This window comes from Scyliorhinus torazame, chromosome 18 (genome assembly GCF_047496885.1).
Source record: "Scyliorhinus torazame isolate Kashiwa2021f chromosome 18, sScyTor2.1, whole genome shotgun sequence".
In the NCBI taxonomy this organism is placed as follows: Eukaryota; Metazoa; Chordata; class Chondrichthyes; order Carcharhiniformes; family Scyliorhinidae; genus Scyliorhinus; species Scyliorhinus torazame.
In genome coordinates, this window is record NC_092724.1 from 88,672,733 (window position 1) to 88,687,502 (window position 14,770).

The 14,770-nt window shown below is 52.7% G+C and overlaps 1 protein-coding gene across 7 annotated transcripts in view; it reads left to right on the top strand.

Annotated features, from left to right (window-relative positions):
• The window catches only part of LOC140395357 (fas-binding factor 1 homolog), a 192,561-nt gene that overhangs the window by 81,224 nt on the left and 96,567 nt on the right, over positions 1-14,770 (top strand). For all 7 annotated transcript variants that reach the window (XM_072483003.1, XM_072483006.1, XM_072483007.1 and 4 more), the window contains one exon: positions 5,636-5,780. In XM_072483003.1, the coding sequence (XP_072339104.1) occupies positions 5,636-5,780 (145 nt within the window). The remainder of the gene's footprint in view (positions 1-5,635; positions 5,781-14,770) is intronic.

The window sequence follows — 14,770 nt, forward strand, 5'->3', positions numbered from 1 at the left end:
CGGGACCCGGTGTGGTGCATGGACCACTGGCTTGGCATCAGGTCGCAATAGGACCTTGTACTGATCTGGCAAAGTGTCCATCCCATCAAACACATCTGGATACTGAGCGAGGATGTCGTCAATGCCAGCTTGAAGATCCACGTTGGAGGATGCCGTTGAATAAACCCGCTGCACCAGGTTTAGCTTTTTGCAGGCATGCGCGCCCAGTAGGGATGCCCTGTCCGGCTTGACAATTTCAAACCTTAGCCATGCATGGGTACTCTGGTTGGAGACGTATAGATGGCAGGACCCCAGTGCCGTGATGGCATTACCGTTATAGTCCAGGAGCTGGCAGGCAACTGGAAGGACCTTGGGGGGCTTCTTGATGCGTTTGAAGTCTGCCTGTGAGAGGAGGTTGGCAGAAGCACCTGTGTCCAGCTTGAACTGGATGGAGCAGCGGTTGATCTGCATCACCGCACGCCATTCGTCCTCCGAATCCACAGCGAGGATGGACTGAATGCGAGATAAGTTAGGTGTGGCATGTTCACGTGTGGTAATGATGCCCACTCGGTAGGCGGACTCCAGGCACTCATCCTCTGGATCTATTGTACTGCCAGGATCAGAATCCTGTAATCGTCGTTGCACATTCTGGACGCACCGTCGTCGGAATTGGGAGCGCTGGACTCTGACTGGTGGTGCAGACCTGCACAAGGCTGCATAGTGTCCAGGCTTCCCGCAGTTTAAAGGTCACCTGCCTCTTGCAAGGCAGTGCCCCTTTAAGTGGACGTTGCCACAGTTCGAGCACGTCATGACGTCGGCGTCGTGACGCAGTGTATGTTGTCGCACATGCACAGTGCGGTCGGCAGACATCTGCACCTGCGCATTGTGGGTGTCGGCCGCTTCGTTATCCCGTTCGCATCGCGCTTGCGTGGGGCTCTGGGAAAAGCGCGCGAAATGGCCGCCGTCTTCAATGCTGAGGCTCTGCATCCGGGAGATAGCCTGCACACTCACTGCCTCATGAGAGGCAAGTCTCTCATTTTCAGCCAATTTGTATTGGGAATACCGATTTTATGCATGCTCATACACTGTGCATGTTTCAATCGTGACTGGCAGGGTCATGTGCTTGATTTTTAAGAGCTGCTCTCTCAGAGGATCAGAGTGAACTCCAAACACGATTTGGACTCTGATCATGGAGTCAGCAATATCACCAAAGTTGTCGGACAGCACTAGCAGGCGGAGGCTAGTTAAGAAGGCATTGAAAGATTCATCTTTACCTTGAAGACGTTGTTTGAATATGCAGCGCTCGAAGATTTCATTGGTGTCCACTTCACAGTGACTATCGACCTTGTCCAGGATGGTCTGAAACTTTGTCTTGTCCTGGCCTTCGCTGAAGGTAAATGAGTTGAAGAGTTTGATGGCTTGAATACCTGTTGTTGAGAGGAGAAGAGCGATCTTTCTTGCATCAGACGCACCCTCGAGGTCTGAAGCTTCGATGTACAGCAGAAACATTTGCTTGAATATCCGCCTGTTGGCACTGAGATTGCCGGAGGTCCTGAGCTGGTGAGGAGCCTGAATCTTCTCCATGGTGCCGGTATACATTTGCTGGTTGTCACGGAACGGACTGAGGTAAGCCACCTTAAATTAGTAGTCTCCTGGTATCATGTCATGTTAGGTACACGGGTCGAACACTGGCTGCAACTGGATGCAGCTTAGATCAGAAAGATACTTCAGACCTTGAAGTTAGTTCAATCAGGTTTATTGAACTAATAGCACAGATAGCACAGTTCTCTGTGAGTTCGACTCTCTGTTAACTGAAGTGTGGTTACTCTGTCTGACTGAACCAGACGAGCTCTTAGCCATGTGGTGGAGGTGTGAGATTGTAACAACACCCTTGACTGACACTCTCGATGTTCATCAGTGGAAAGAGGCGGAGTGTGAGTGCCTTGTGTCTTTTATCGTCAGATCCTACCCCTGAGTGTCCTGTCTGCTTATTGGTCATGTCCTGTTCTCTGTGTCCATTAGCTGCTTGTCTGTATATCATTATGTGTGTGTCTGCATATCATAACAACATTGATCTCACTTTGTGTTGATTATGACTGTAGAAGAAAGTGGATGGTATGGGGAGCACGGTGTGGCTTTTTCCTGCACAGTGTCAAATCAATGAACTTCTTTTGGCCCAGATATGAGTTTATCCGCAGATCTGGGGTGGGATTCTCCCCTAACCAGCGGGGTGGGCCGTACTGGCGCCGAGGAGTGGCGTGAACCACTCCCGCGTCGGGTCGCCCGGAAGGTGTGAAATCCTCCGCACTTTCAGGACCTAGGTCAGTGGCGGCGGGGTTGGCGCTGCGCCAGCCGCTGCTGAAGGGCTTGGCGCCGAAGGGCCTCCGCCGGCCAGTGCGAGTTGACGCATGCGCGGGAGCGCCGGCGTGTGCTGGCGTCATCCCAGTGCATGCGCAGGGGGGTTCTTCTCCGCGCTGGCCATGGCAGACCGTTACACTGGCCGGAGCGGAGGTAAAGAATGCCCTCACGGCACAAGCCCGCCTGCGGATCGGTGGGCCCTGATCGCGGGCCAGGCCACCGTGCCCCCCCCCCAGGCCAGATCCTGCCGCGCCCCCCCCGAGGACTCCGCAGGCCACCCGCAGAGCCAGGTCCCGCCGGTAAGGACCTGGTGTATTTCACGCCAGCGGGACCCACCGAAAACGGACGGCCACTCGGCCCATCGTGGGCCGGAGAATCGCCGGGGGAGGCCGCTGCCAACGGCCCCCGACCGGCGCGGTGCGAGTCTCGCCCCCGCCGAAAAAACGGCGGGGGGTTGGAGAATCCCGCCCCAGTAATCTCAACTCACACTGCACACGTACATTCTTGAAATGGTGGACAGGCTTTGGCTAGACACTAAATAGTTTCCAGCTATTTGCGGTGGAGTTGTTGTCTTCTGTGTCTATGACGTAACAAATGTGGGACAATTGATGTATTCCCTCACCTGACCAAAGAGTAACAGAGGTGATGCACCAGTGGGCGGCTGATTGAGACATCCACAAAAGTCTTCACCAGACCCCTGGGAAGAGCCAGCCACATAGAAATTGACGGCCATGATAACCTTGAGTGTAAGAGGCAGGGCATGGCTGATTGCAGCATGAGATTTTACTTCGCCGTGGAACAGATGTCTCAAACTGTTTCTCTTGAAATTCAGAGCTATTTCAAATACTGCCTCTCGGTCTTGTTGAGAAAACTTCTTTGGAGATAATACCCTCTTCTTTTTGCTGCTCTCTATGTTGGCTCTGTCAACTCCTGGCCAGATACCCTGGCTCTAGCTGTATGTTGCTGCTACTGCCCGAGTTTAAAATGCCACATTGAAGAGCTCTGCACAAAGGATACACAAGTTTTATGAGGCCTTCATAATAAGCATTTATGCTGGCATCATAAATTTGTGACTCCCACATTGTGGTTTCTCTAGAGAATGGAATCAGTAGTGCCTTGGGTTGAAAACAAACAAAGTAAGTGCTGCATTCTCTTGGAAAAATGTGGATGGCCCTTTCATGGAGTTACAGGGATGCAATTTTTTTTTTCATTTGTCCTTTGTAAATGTGTGTCGAATTCACTTACAGCCATCGCACAAAGCTCCGCCCCTTTGTTGCTCAAATCATTGAGAAGCTTCTGGAAATTTCCTCAGCGTTGGTGCCAGGGGAGAAACCGTCTCCCCCGAGTCTCCCCCGTCTCCCCGAGTCTCCCCCAGTCTCCCTGAGTCTCCCCGAGTCCCCCCCGTCTCTTCGTCTCCCCCGTCTCTTCGTCTCCCCCGTCTCTTCGTCTCCCCCGTCTCCCCGAGTCTCCCCCGTCTCCCCGAGTCTCCCCCGTCTCCCCGAGTCTCCCCCGTCTCCCCGAGTCTCCCCCGTCTCCCCCGTCTCCCCGAGTCTCCCCTGTCTCCCCGAGTCTCCCCCGAGTCTCCCCGAGTTTCCCCATCTCCCCGACTCTCCCCGTCACCCTCGTCTCCCCGAGTCTCCCCCATCTCCCCGAGTCTCCCCCGTCTCCCCGAGTCTCCCCCGTCTCCCCGAGTCTCCCCCGTCTCCCCGTCTCCCCAGTCTCCCCCGTCTCCCCGAGTCTCCCCCGTCTCCCCCGTCTCCCCGAGTCTCCCCCGTCTCCCCGAGTCTCCCCGTCTCCCCGAGTCTCCCCCGTCTCCCCGAGTCTCCCCCGTCTCCCCGAGTCTCCCCCGTCTCCCCGAGTCTCCCCCGTCTCCCCGAGTCTCCCCCGTCTCCCCGAGTCTCCCCCGTCTCCCCGAGTCTCCCCCGTCTCCCCGAGTCTCCCCCGTCTCCCCGAGTCTCCCCCGTCTCCCCGAGTCTCCCCCGTCTCCCCGAGACTCCCCGAGTCTCCCCCGTCTCGCCGAGTCTCCCCGTCTCCCCAAGTCTCCCCCGAGTCTCCGGGTTTCCCCGTCTCCCTGAGTCTCCCCGTCTCCCCGAGTCTCCCCCGTCTCCCCGAGTCTCCCCGTCTCCCCGAGACTCCCCCGTCTCCTCCGACTCCCCGAGTCTCCCCCGTCTCCCCGAGTCTCCCCTGTAGCCCCGGGTCTCCCCGAGATTCCCCGAGTCTCCCCCGTCTCCCCGAGATTCCCCCATCTCCCCGAGTCTCCCCCGTCTCCCTGAGTCTCCCCGAGACTCCCCCGAGTCTCCCCCGCCTCCCCGAGTCTCCCCCGTCTCCCCGGGTCTCCCCCGAGTCTCCCCGAGTCTCCCCCGAGTCTCCCCGAGTTTCCCCGTCTCCCCGAGATTCCATCATCTCCCCGAGTCTCCCCCGTCTCCCCGAGACTCCCCCGTCTCCCCGAGTCGCCCCGTCTCCCCGAGTCTCCCCAAGTCTCCCAGTCTCCCCGCGTCTCCCCGAGTCTCCCCCGTCTCCCCGAGACTCCCCCGTCTCCTCGAGTCTCCCCGAGTCTCCCCCGTCTCCACGAGTCTCCCCCGTCTCCCCGAGACTCCGCCGTCTCCCCGTCTCGCCGAGTCTCCCCCATCTCACCGAGTCTCCCCGAGTCTCCCCGTCTCTCCGAGTCTCCCCGGGTCTCCCCGGGTCTCCCCGTCTCCCCGAGTCTCCCCTGTCTCCCCGAGTCTCCCCCGAGTCTCCCCCGAGTCTCCCCGAGTTTCCCCATCTCCCCGACTCTCCCCGTCTCCCCGAGTCTCCCCGTCACCCTCGTCTCCCCGAGTCTCCCCGTCACCCTCGTCTCGCCGAGTCTCCCCCATCTCCCCGAGTCTCACCGAGTCTCCCCCGTCTCCCCGAGTCTCCCCCGTCTCCCCGAGTCTCCCCGAGTCTCCCCCGTCTCCCTGAGTCTCCCCCGTCTCCCCGAGTCTCCCCCGTCTCCCCGAGTCTCCCCGTCTCCCCGAGTCTCCACCGTCTCCCAGAGTCTCCCCGAGTCTCCCCCGTAAAAAAATAGTAAATGTGTGTCGACCTAAGCATGCCAATATTTTATTGCTCATCCCTATTAAGAACCAATCACAAGGTGTAGGCAGGGGTGCAGCTTGCATGGTCTTTTTTCTGCTGCAAGTTCGCACATTACAACTGTGTTGAACTCAGTTTGCTTGACCATGGTACCATTTGAACTCTCAACCTCTGGGTTGCTAATCCAGTGCAACATGCACCAGGCTTCTTTTACCTTCTTTTCTTTTTGCATGCTTTCTTTGTGTAGGATATTGACGATATGGATGCCGACCTCTTTGGAAAAAGTAAGAAACTGCATTCTGTTCCAAGTCAACCCACTGGAAACGCTGCTGAGACAGAAAGTTCCACATTAGAATCCGCTAGAACCACACACAAACCAGCAGCAGCAAAAGGTAACTATGAGCAACAAAACAAACATTAGAAAATATGTAATGCTACAGTTAGAACCCAAACAAACAAAACAGGATCATGTTTCAAGTGGAGGGAGCCCTGCACAAAATGCAGGAATTCTGTGTCCAAATAAATGTCCAATTAGAACATAGAACATAGAACATAGAACAATACAGCGCAGTACAGGCCCTTCAGCCCACGATGTTGCACCGAAACAAAAGCCATCCAACCTACACTATGCCATTATCATCCATATGTTTATCCAATAAACTTTTAAATGCCCTCAATGTTGGCGAGTTCACCACTGTAGCAGGTAGGGCATTCCACGGCCTCACTACTCTTTGCGTAAAGAACCTACCTCTGACCTCTGTCCTATATCTATTACCCCTCAGTTTAAAGTTATGTCCCCTCGTGCCAGCCATATCCATCCGCGGGAGAAGGCTCTCACTGTCCACCGTATCCAACCCCCTGATCATTTTGTATGCCTCTATTAAGTCTCCTCTTAACCTTCTTCTCTCCAACGAAAACAACCTCAAGTCCATCAGCCTTTCCTCATAAGATTTTCCCTCCATACCAGGCAACATCCTGGTAAATCTCCTCTGCACCCGCTCCAAAGCCTCCACGTCCTTCCTATAATGCGGTGACCAGAACTGTACGCAATACTCCAAATGCGGCCGTACCAGAGTTCTGTACAGCTGCAACATGACCTCCCGACTCCGGAACTCAATCCCTCTACCAATAAAGGCCAACACTCCATAGGCCTTCTTCACAACCCTATCAACCTGGGTGGCAACTTTCAGGGATCTATGTACATGGACACCTAGATCCCTCTGCTCATCCACACTTTCAAGAACTTTACCATTAGCCAAATATTCCGCATTCCTGTTATTCCTTCCAAAGTGAATCACCTCACACTTCTCTACATTAAACTCCATTTGCCACCTCTCGGCCCAGCTCTGCAGCTTATCTATATCCCTCTGTAATCTGCTACATCCTTCCACACTATCGACAACACCACCGACTTTAGTATCGTCTGCAAATTTACTCACCCACCCTTCTGCGCCTTCCTCTAGGTCATTGATAAAAATGACAAACAGCAACGGCCCCAGAACAGATCCTTGTGGTACTCCACTTGTGACTGTACTCCATTCTGAACATTTCCCATCAACCACCACCCTCTGTCTTCTTTCAGCTAGCCAATTTCTGATCCACATCTCTAAATCACCCTCAATCCCCAGCCTTAGAGAAGAGTATTCTAACAAGCGTGCACGGGGGATAGTTTTGGAAAGCCACCTGTACAAGGTGAAGTGCCTTCAAAGGAGTGCTTTCCTTCGGTAAATGGTTTATTGCTCTCTTTCCTCTGGATTCTTTTCCTGTCTTGGATGAAAAATCTGGCTGTGTATATCTGGCTGGTTCATGGAAGAAATGTGAGAGCAGACTGGGATGCTTAATCCCTATGCTATCTGCAAACCTGTGCAGTGTAAAGAGAAGAGGCGGGCGCATTTTGTGCTGGTTTCTTCTGACCTGACATTGGAATTTACAAGCACCTGCCAGTCTACATACTTTCCTCACAAACAGCAACTAACCTCAATTTGACCTCCGGGCGTACTGATTTGCAGTACTTTAACTTTGTGGTCTTAAAGAAACAGGCAATACATTGTCCATTCAATTATATATTCCTGACTCACTATGTTAGGATTTGGGGCCCTAGGTTGGGTGGGAGAAAAACATGTCACTAGAGCACAGATCCGGAGATAAAGCCCTCATTCCCGTCTCCATCTGTTTTGAACAGAGTGGGAAACGGGGCAATGGTATACCATGGTTCTGTGCTGGGTTCCCTTTTGTGTGTCATTTATAGAAATTATATAGATGACTATGTAGGGGGTAGACTCAGTAAGTTTGCAATGCACAAAGTTGGCGGCGATTAACAATGAGGTTGAGTGTCTTGGGTTACAGGAAGATATAGATGAGATGGTCAAATGGGCAGAAAAGTAGCAGATGGAATTTAATCGTGGAAAGTGTGAGGTGATACACTTCTGAAGGAGCAATGTTACAAGGTAGTCTTCAATGAATGGCATGACACTGGGAAGTTCCGAGGAACAAAGGGACCTAGGCCTGTTTGTCCACAGATCTCTGAAGGCAGAAGGGCAGGTTAATATGGTGATGAAAAAGCCATATGGGACACTTGCCTTTATCAATCAAGGCATAAATCAAGGCAGGGAGATCATGTTGGAGGTGCATAGAACTTTGGTGAGGCCACACTGGAGTACTGTGTGAAATTCTGGTCACCACATTATAGGAAGGATGTTCTGGAATGCACTGCCCGAGAGGGCGGGTTGCCTCCCATCCTTTAAAAAAGTACCTGAATGAGCACTTGGCACATCATAACATTCAAGGCTATGGGACAATTGCTGGGAAATGGGATTAGGTAGGTAGGTCAGGTGTTTCATGCGTTGGTGCAGACTCGATGAGCCGAAGGGTCTCTTCTGCGCTGTATTATTCTGTGATTCTGTCTTTTTCTGTGATTTGAAATGTTAAGTGACCATTAAACAATGAAGTTGCCAGGTTGTTACTTCTGACAACTGGTAAGCTATTAAGTGAAAGAACTTCATTGTAAAATGAAGAAATGTTTAGCTGGATTAGAATAGACTGTCTACTGGATAAAGTGCTATTCTGCATTGTACAATATTGAACATCCAGCCCAGTGTCTGATCCAGAGCTGATTGTTTACACTCTCCCCATGACTTTTTCTCATTTATTTATAGTACACAATGGTCATCCGTTTGACTGTGGGAAAACTTTGAGAGATGTCTGAGCTTTTGGCTGTGATCAAAGGCATTAATCAATTCTGTATTGCAGAATACTTTTACATAGATATTCAGGGGAAATGTGAGCTTGTTTATTTTGACAAATTTATGAGCTTTTCAAAGACTTCCAAATATCAAGCTTCAGTCTTCTGTTTTTAGTGGATTCTGGGAGAAGGTAATGGGTTTGGGTGGGGTGGTTAAGCGTGTAAAGGGCGTGAGGGTTAGGACACATTTACACATCTGCAGAACTGGGTCAATGTCTGCGAACGGAGGAAGGTCTTGTAATTTTGCTCTCTCGACAGCAGGCCTGTCTCAGGCTGTTCCTGCCTCTTCTGCAATCCCAATGGCGGGACAGAGCTGGGATTGCATGTCAGGGAAATTCCTGATTCCATGATGTAGTGTGCTTTCTGGGGCCCCGGGGTACCCTACTGTCTCTTTGCGGAGGAAGTGTTTTATTTGGAGGTGTCTAATTTCCTGTCCTTTTGCTAGTTTCCACTTCCTCGTCAGTTCGTCTAGTGTCGCCAGTCTGCGCCCTACATAGAAGGCCCCGACCGTCAGTGTGCCCCTGTCCTGCCTCCATCTTTTGAAGCTGGTATCCAGCATGGCTGGGGGGAATCTGTGATTGCCGCATATGGGAGCCATGGGGGACATTTTGGTTATCCCAAAGTGTTGTCTCCGCTGAGTCCACGTTCTCAGCGTGGCCGCTACCACTGGGCTTGTGTGTATCTTGTTGAGGAGGATGGGAGTGCTGCTGTAGCCAGGGCCCGGAGGGTCGTTCCTTTACAGGATGCCTCCTCCATTTGTACCCAGTCTGTGTCGGGTTCTTGTACCCATCCCCTCATTCTTTCTGCCGTTGCTGCCCAGTGGTAGTATTGCAGTTTTGGTAAGGCCAAGCCCCCTTTGATTATCCTTCTTTGCAGTGTCGGTTTGGGAATTCTCGGGTCCCCCCCCCCCACACACACACACACACACACACACACACACACACAAACGCCATTATTAGACTGTCTATGTTTTGGAAACAGGCTTTGGGGATGAAGATCGGAATGGATCTAAACAGGAAGAGGAACCTTGGCAGAACGTTCATCTAGATTGCCTGCACTCCCCGTCAGGGAGAGTGGGAGTGAGCCCCACCTTTGAAAGTCTCTTCTTGCTTCCTCCACCAGGCTGTGGATCTGTGTCCAGTCTCTGGCTATTTGGATCCCCCGGTAACGGAATCTGTTCTGGCCCGTTTTGAACGGGAGCCCCTTCAGGTGTGTCCCTCCCCCTTTTGGGTTCCCTGGGAATGTCTCACTTTTGCCCAGGTAACGTTTGTAGCCCGAGAAGGTTCCAAACTCTTTCAGTATTTGCAGTATTGCCTTCAGTCCCTCCTGTGGCTTTGAGACATAGAGGAGCAGGTTATCTGCATAGAGTGAGAATCTGTGCTCTGTCTCCTCTCCTTCCAGCTTTTCACGTCCCGCAGGGTTATCTCCAGAGGTTCAATCGAGTGTTGACAGGGTGCAGCCCTGTCTTGTTCCTCTCTGCAGCTGGAAGTATTTAGAGCTGGTGGTGTTAGTTCGGACGCTCGCTTTGGGAGCGTTGTACAGGAGCCTCACCCAGGCGGCGAACCCCGCTCCGAGCCCAAACTGTTCCAGTACCTCGAGGTGGTATTTCTATTTGACTCTGTCGAAAGTCTCTGGTGTTCTCTCCCCGGGGTGGGGGGTCATTATTACATTCAGCAGCCGCCTGATGTTCGCTGTGAGCTGCCTACCCTTGACAAAGCCCGTTTGGTCCTCTGCGACCACCTCTGGTACACAGCCCTCCAGCCTTTTGGCCAGGACCTTTGCGAGTATTTTCGCATCCACGTTCAGCAGTGAAATGGGTCTGTATGATCCACATTCTGTCAGGTCTGTATCTTTTTTGGGTATCAATGAAATTGTGGCCTGCGCTAGCGTGGGGGGCAGGGTGCCCCTTGCCAGTGAGTCCGCGAACATGTCCCTTAGGTGTGGGGCCAGGACTGGTGCAAATATTTTGCAGAAGTCTGCCGGGAACCCGTCGGGTCCCGGTGCCTTCCCTGCCTGCATGGAGCTGACGCTCTCCATGATTTCTCCGAGATCTGTTGGTGCTTCCAGCTCCCCCCTTCTGTCAACCCCCAGAACTGGTAGTTCCAGTCGGTCTAGGAACTGGTTCATCCCCGCGCCCCCGTTGGGTGGCTCGGAGGCGTACAGAAGGTCTCAAATGCTCGATTGACCTCCTTTGGTTCTGTTACCAGTCTGCCTCTGCTATCCTTTACCTGTGCTATTTCCCTCGTGGCGGCCTGCTTTCTCAGCTGGTGAGCCAATGGGCGGCTTGCCTTGTCTCCGTGTTTGTAGAAGGTCCCCCGTGTCTGGCGGAGTTGGTACACTGCTTTCCTAGTGGAAAGCAGGTCCATTTCCAGCTTATTTCTCTCTGCCGGCAGCTCTACGTTCGGGGCCTCGGAGTATTTTCTGTCGATTTCCAGGATGGAGTCCACCAGTTGTTGCCTGGCCAGGCTCTTCCGTATCTCTGCATGACTTGTAGGTTATGATCTCTCCTCTAATCATGGCCTTCAGTGCCTCCCAGAACATGGAGGGTGAGACCTCCCCATTTTGGTTGTTACTAATGTAGTCGCCTATGGCCCACGATGTTTTCTGCCAGTAGGCCTTGCCGGGCAGGAGGTCCGTGTCCAGCCTCCACGTGGGGTGCTGGGCCTGGCTTGTCTTCAACCTCACATCCATATAGTGTGGAGTGTGGTCGGAGATAACGATCGCGGAGTACTCCGTTCCCGTGATCCCTGGAAGCACCGATTTCCCCACTGCAAAAAGTCGATACGGGTGTATACCTTGTGTACTTGTGAGAAGTATGAAAATTCCTTCTCTCCCGGGTGCAGGAACCTCCATGCGTCCACTGCCCCCATCTGCTCCATAAATGTTCCTAGTTCCCTAGCCATGCCAGTCTTTTTCCCTGCTCTGGGGTTTGATCGGTCGGTCAGTGGATCCTGTACGCAGTTGAAATCGTTCCCCATGATCAGTCGGTGTGTGTTAAGGTTGGGGATTTCTGCCATGGTCTTCTTTATGAATTCTGCGTCGTCCCAGTTGGGAGCGTACACATTTACCAGTACGATCAGTGCCCCTTCCAGGACACCGCTGATCATGACGTATCGTCCCCCTGGATCCGTAACTTTCTTGGTTTCCGTAAACCTCGTCCTCTTGCTAATTACGATTGCTACCCCCCTAGCCCTCGTCCCGTAGCATGAGTGGTACGTCTGTCCCACCCAGCCCTTCCTTACCAGCAGTCGGTCCTTCTCCCTCAGGTGCGTCTCTTGTAGGTAGGTTATGTCTGATTTTAGGCTTCTTAGGTGGGCGAAGACTCTGGATCTTTTCACTGGGCTGTTGAGTCCTCTTACGGTCCAGATAACAATCCTGGTCGGGGGCTTTCGACCGCCCGGTCCTGCGGGATCACCTGTACTTACCTGGTGGACGAACCCCTGCACTCTGTGGTTTCCCTTTGTTAGGGGGCTGTCCAAAATGGCCGCAGTCGCTGCTCTCACCATGAGGTCGGGCGATCCGGGGTTTCCCTTTGTCCAGGGAACACCCAACATGGCCGCCAGCTGTGTGTACGCTGATGTGTTATGTACTCTGGGATAACACAGGCTGCAACTCGATGCAGCTTTGGCCAAAAGATACTCCAGACGTTAAAGTAAGTTCAATGTGATTTATTGAACCATTAGCACAGTTCTCTATGAGTTCGGCTCTCCTGCTAATCTTGCTATAATAACTCAGTCTAACTAAACAGTCTGCTCTAAGCCACGTGGTGGGTGTGATGCTTCTGATCTGCCCCTGCCCTTCTCTCTAAGTGTCGCCTGTGGAAAGAGACAGAGCATGTGTGCCCTGTCCTTTTATATGGGTTGCCCCCTTGTGGTAGTGTCACCTCTGGGTGTCTTGACTGCCCATTGGTCGTGTTCTATTCTATGTGTTCATTAGCTGTATGTCTGCATGTCATGACGTCTCTGGTGCTCCCTCTAGTGTTTACTTAATTGTAATGTATTTACATTAACCCCTTGTGTATTTACAGTGATGCATATCACCACATACGCCACGTGACTGCACCCCTGCACTCCAGGGTCTCCCTTTGCCCTGAAGCCCTCCTGAGTGGCTGTTTGTGGCGCCATCTTGGTTCCTCGCTCTGCTCCTGTGTTCGTTCTGCTTATCTACCTCACCCTTCTCTTTGCTTCTCTTTTGTTCTACGCTCTTCCCCCGACTCCTCCCCCCACCCCCATTGTCCCTTTCCCTCTGTCCTGCCCCTGTGTTCTCTCCCCCCCCCCCCCCGCCCTCTTTGTGCCAGGCGGCCCTTCTTTCTTTTGGCCCTCCCGTGTTGGCCCTCCTCGCTAGCACGGTGACGCCGCTCCCTGCTATGGCCCTGTTTTACCTTCCTTTTGCTAGCCCTTGTCTCGCCCTCCTGTCCGCCTTTCTCACTCTCATTTATCTTGCTCCGCTTCCCCCCCCCCATTTCATTGAGAGATGGAACGAGCCCGGGGACGAGTTAGCACAGTCCCGCACAGTGCACCAAACACGTGTGTACAGTTCATGATCTTATTGTCTCTGTTTGCGGTCTGTCCTCCACTCTTTGTTCTGATTCTTCCTTTCTTTACCATCCCCGTCGCTTTCATGATGGCCGTGCGGCTGTTCCTCCCCCATTTGTTCGATGTAACGAACTCCTCAGCCGCCGCTGGGATGTTAAAATACAACTCCTTCCCCCCCAAATATTACCCAGAGTTTGTCCGGGAATAACATCCCAAGTTTCACATTACTTTTGTAGAGTGCTGATTTGGCCCTGTTGAATTCAGCCCTCCTTTTGGCCAGGTCCGCCCCAATGTCCTGGTACACCCTTATGATCTTCTCTTCCCACGTGCTCGATTTCGTCTGGATTTCTTCGGGATTTTTTTCCCTGTCTTGGAACCGGTGCAGATTCACGATGATCGCTCTGGGCTGCTCCCCGGCTTTGAGCCTGGGTCGAAGCGACCTGTGCGCCCTGTCGATTTCTGGGGGGTTTGGACATTTCTCACTTCCAACTTGCTTGCCCAGCATTTGGGTGATGTAGCCTGCTGGGTCTCTGCCCTCCACTCCCTCTGGCAGACCCACTATTTTAACATCCTGCTGTCCGGACCTATTTTCCTGGTCCTCCACTTTCCCTCTTAGGCTCCCCTGGGTCGTTACCAGCCTTTTCACCTCGGTTTTGTGAGTTACCATCCTGTCGCTCTGGTCCAGGGCAGTCCTCTCCAACTCCTGCATTATTTTCACCTTCCTTTCCAGGCCATCGATGGTTCGCTGCATTTTGTCCGTTGTCTCCGCCAACATCTCCTTCATCATTCTGTGGAGCTCCATCCTGAGTGTGTCCCTCATGGCGTTTATCTTTGTTTTTATCGCCTCCTTTATGGCGTTTATCTCAATTTTCAGCACGCTTCTCCATTCCTCCCCCTGTGCCGGGGGGGGGTGGGGGGAAGAATGGTCGCCACGTTCTGTTCCTGCTCCGCTGCTTGGCTCGCAGCTTTTGCGCTTCCTGGTTCGCCTGAACCTCCGTCTCACCTCATGTGGCCGTCTGCCTGCATGGCCGCAGCTCCTGCCTTTTTCCTTCACCTTCGCTGCTGCTCCTTTACATCTCGCCGTCCTCCCGATTTATCATTACTTGCAGGCATATTTCTGTTATGTGCTTTTCTCTATTTTGCTGGGTTTTGGTGCGAAAAATAAATTCTTTGTTCCCCCCAAAGAAAAAACCCCAAAGGTTTTTTAAAAAAAAGCGATTTGTTTAAAAAATTTTTTTTTAAATTTTCAGCAGAGAAAAAAAAAGTTGAATAAAATTTTTTTTTTTTTTGGTCTTATCCTCTCCGTGCTCCGACTTTCTTCGTCGCGATCTCCACTCCTCCTCCACATGCAGCACACTGGGACCAGTCTCTTCTCTTGTCTTTTTTTTCCTCCTCTTCAGCTCCGTGGAACGGAGCTTTGGCATCTGGGCAGGGCGAGGGAGGCAGGGCTGATTTCGCGGGACTTTAATTTTTTTTAAAAACCCGCCGGGAAACCCCCCCGAAAAAGCCCCGATTTTGTTGACCTGCGGGAGCCTCTTTGCTGCGGCAGCTCCGTTCACGAACGCCACCGGAAGTCCCGATAGGGAGAGAGACTTGATCCAGAGGG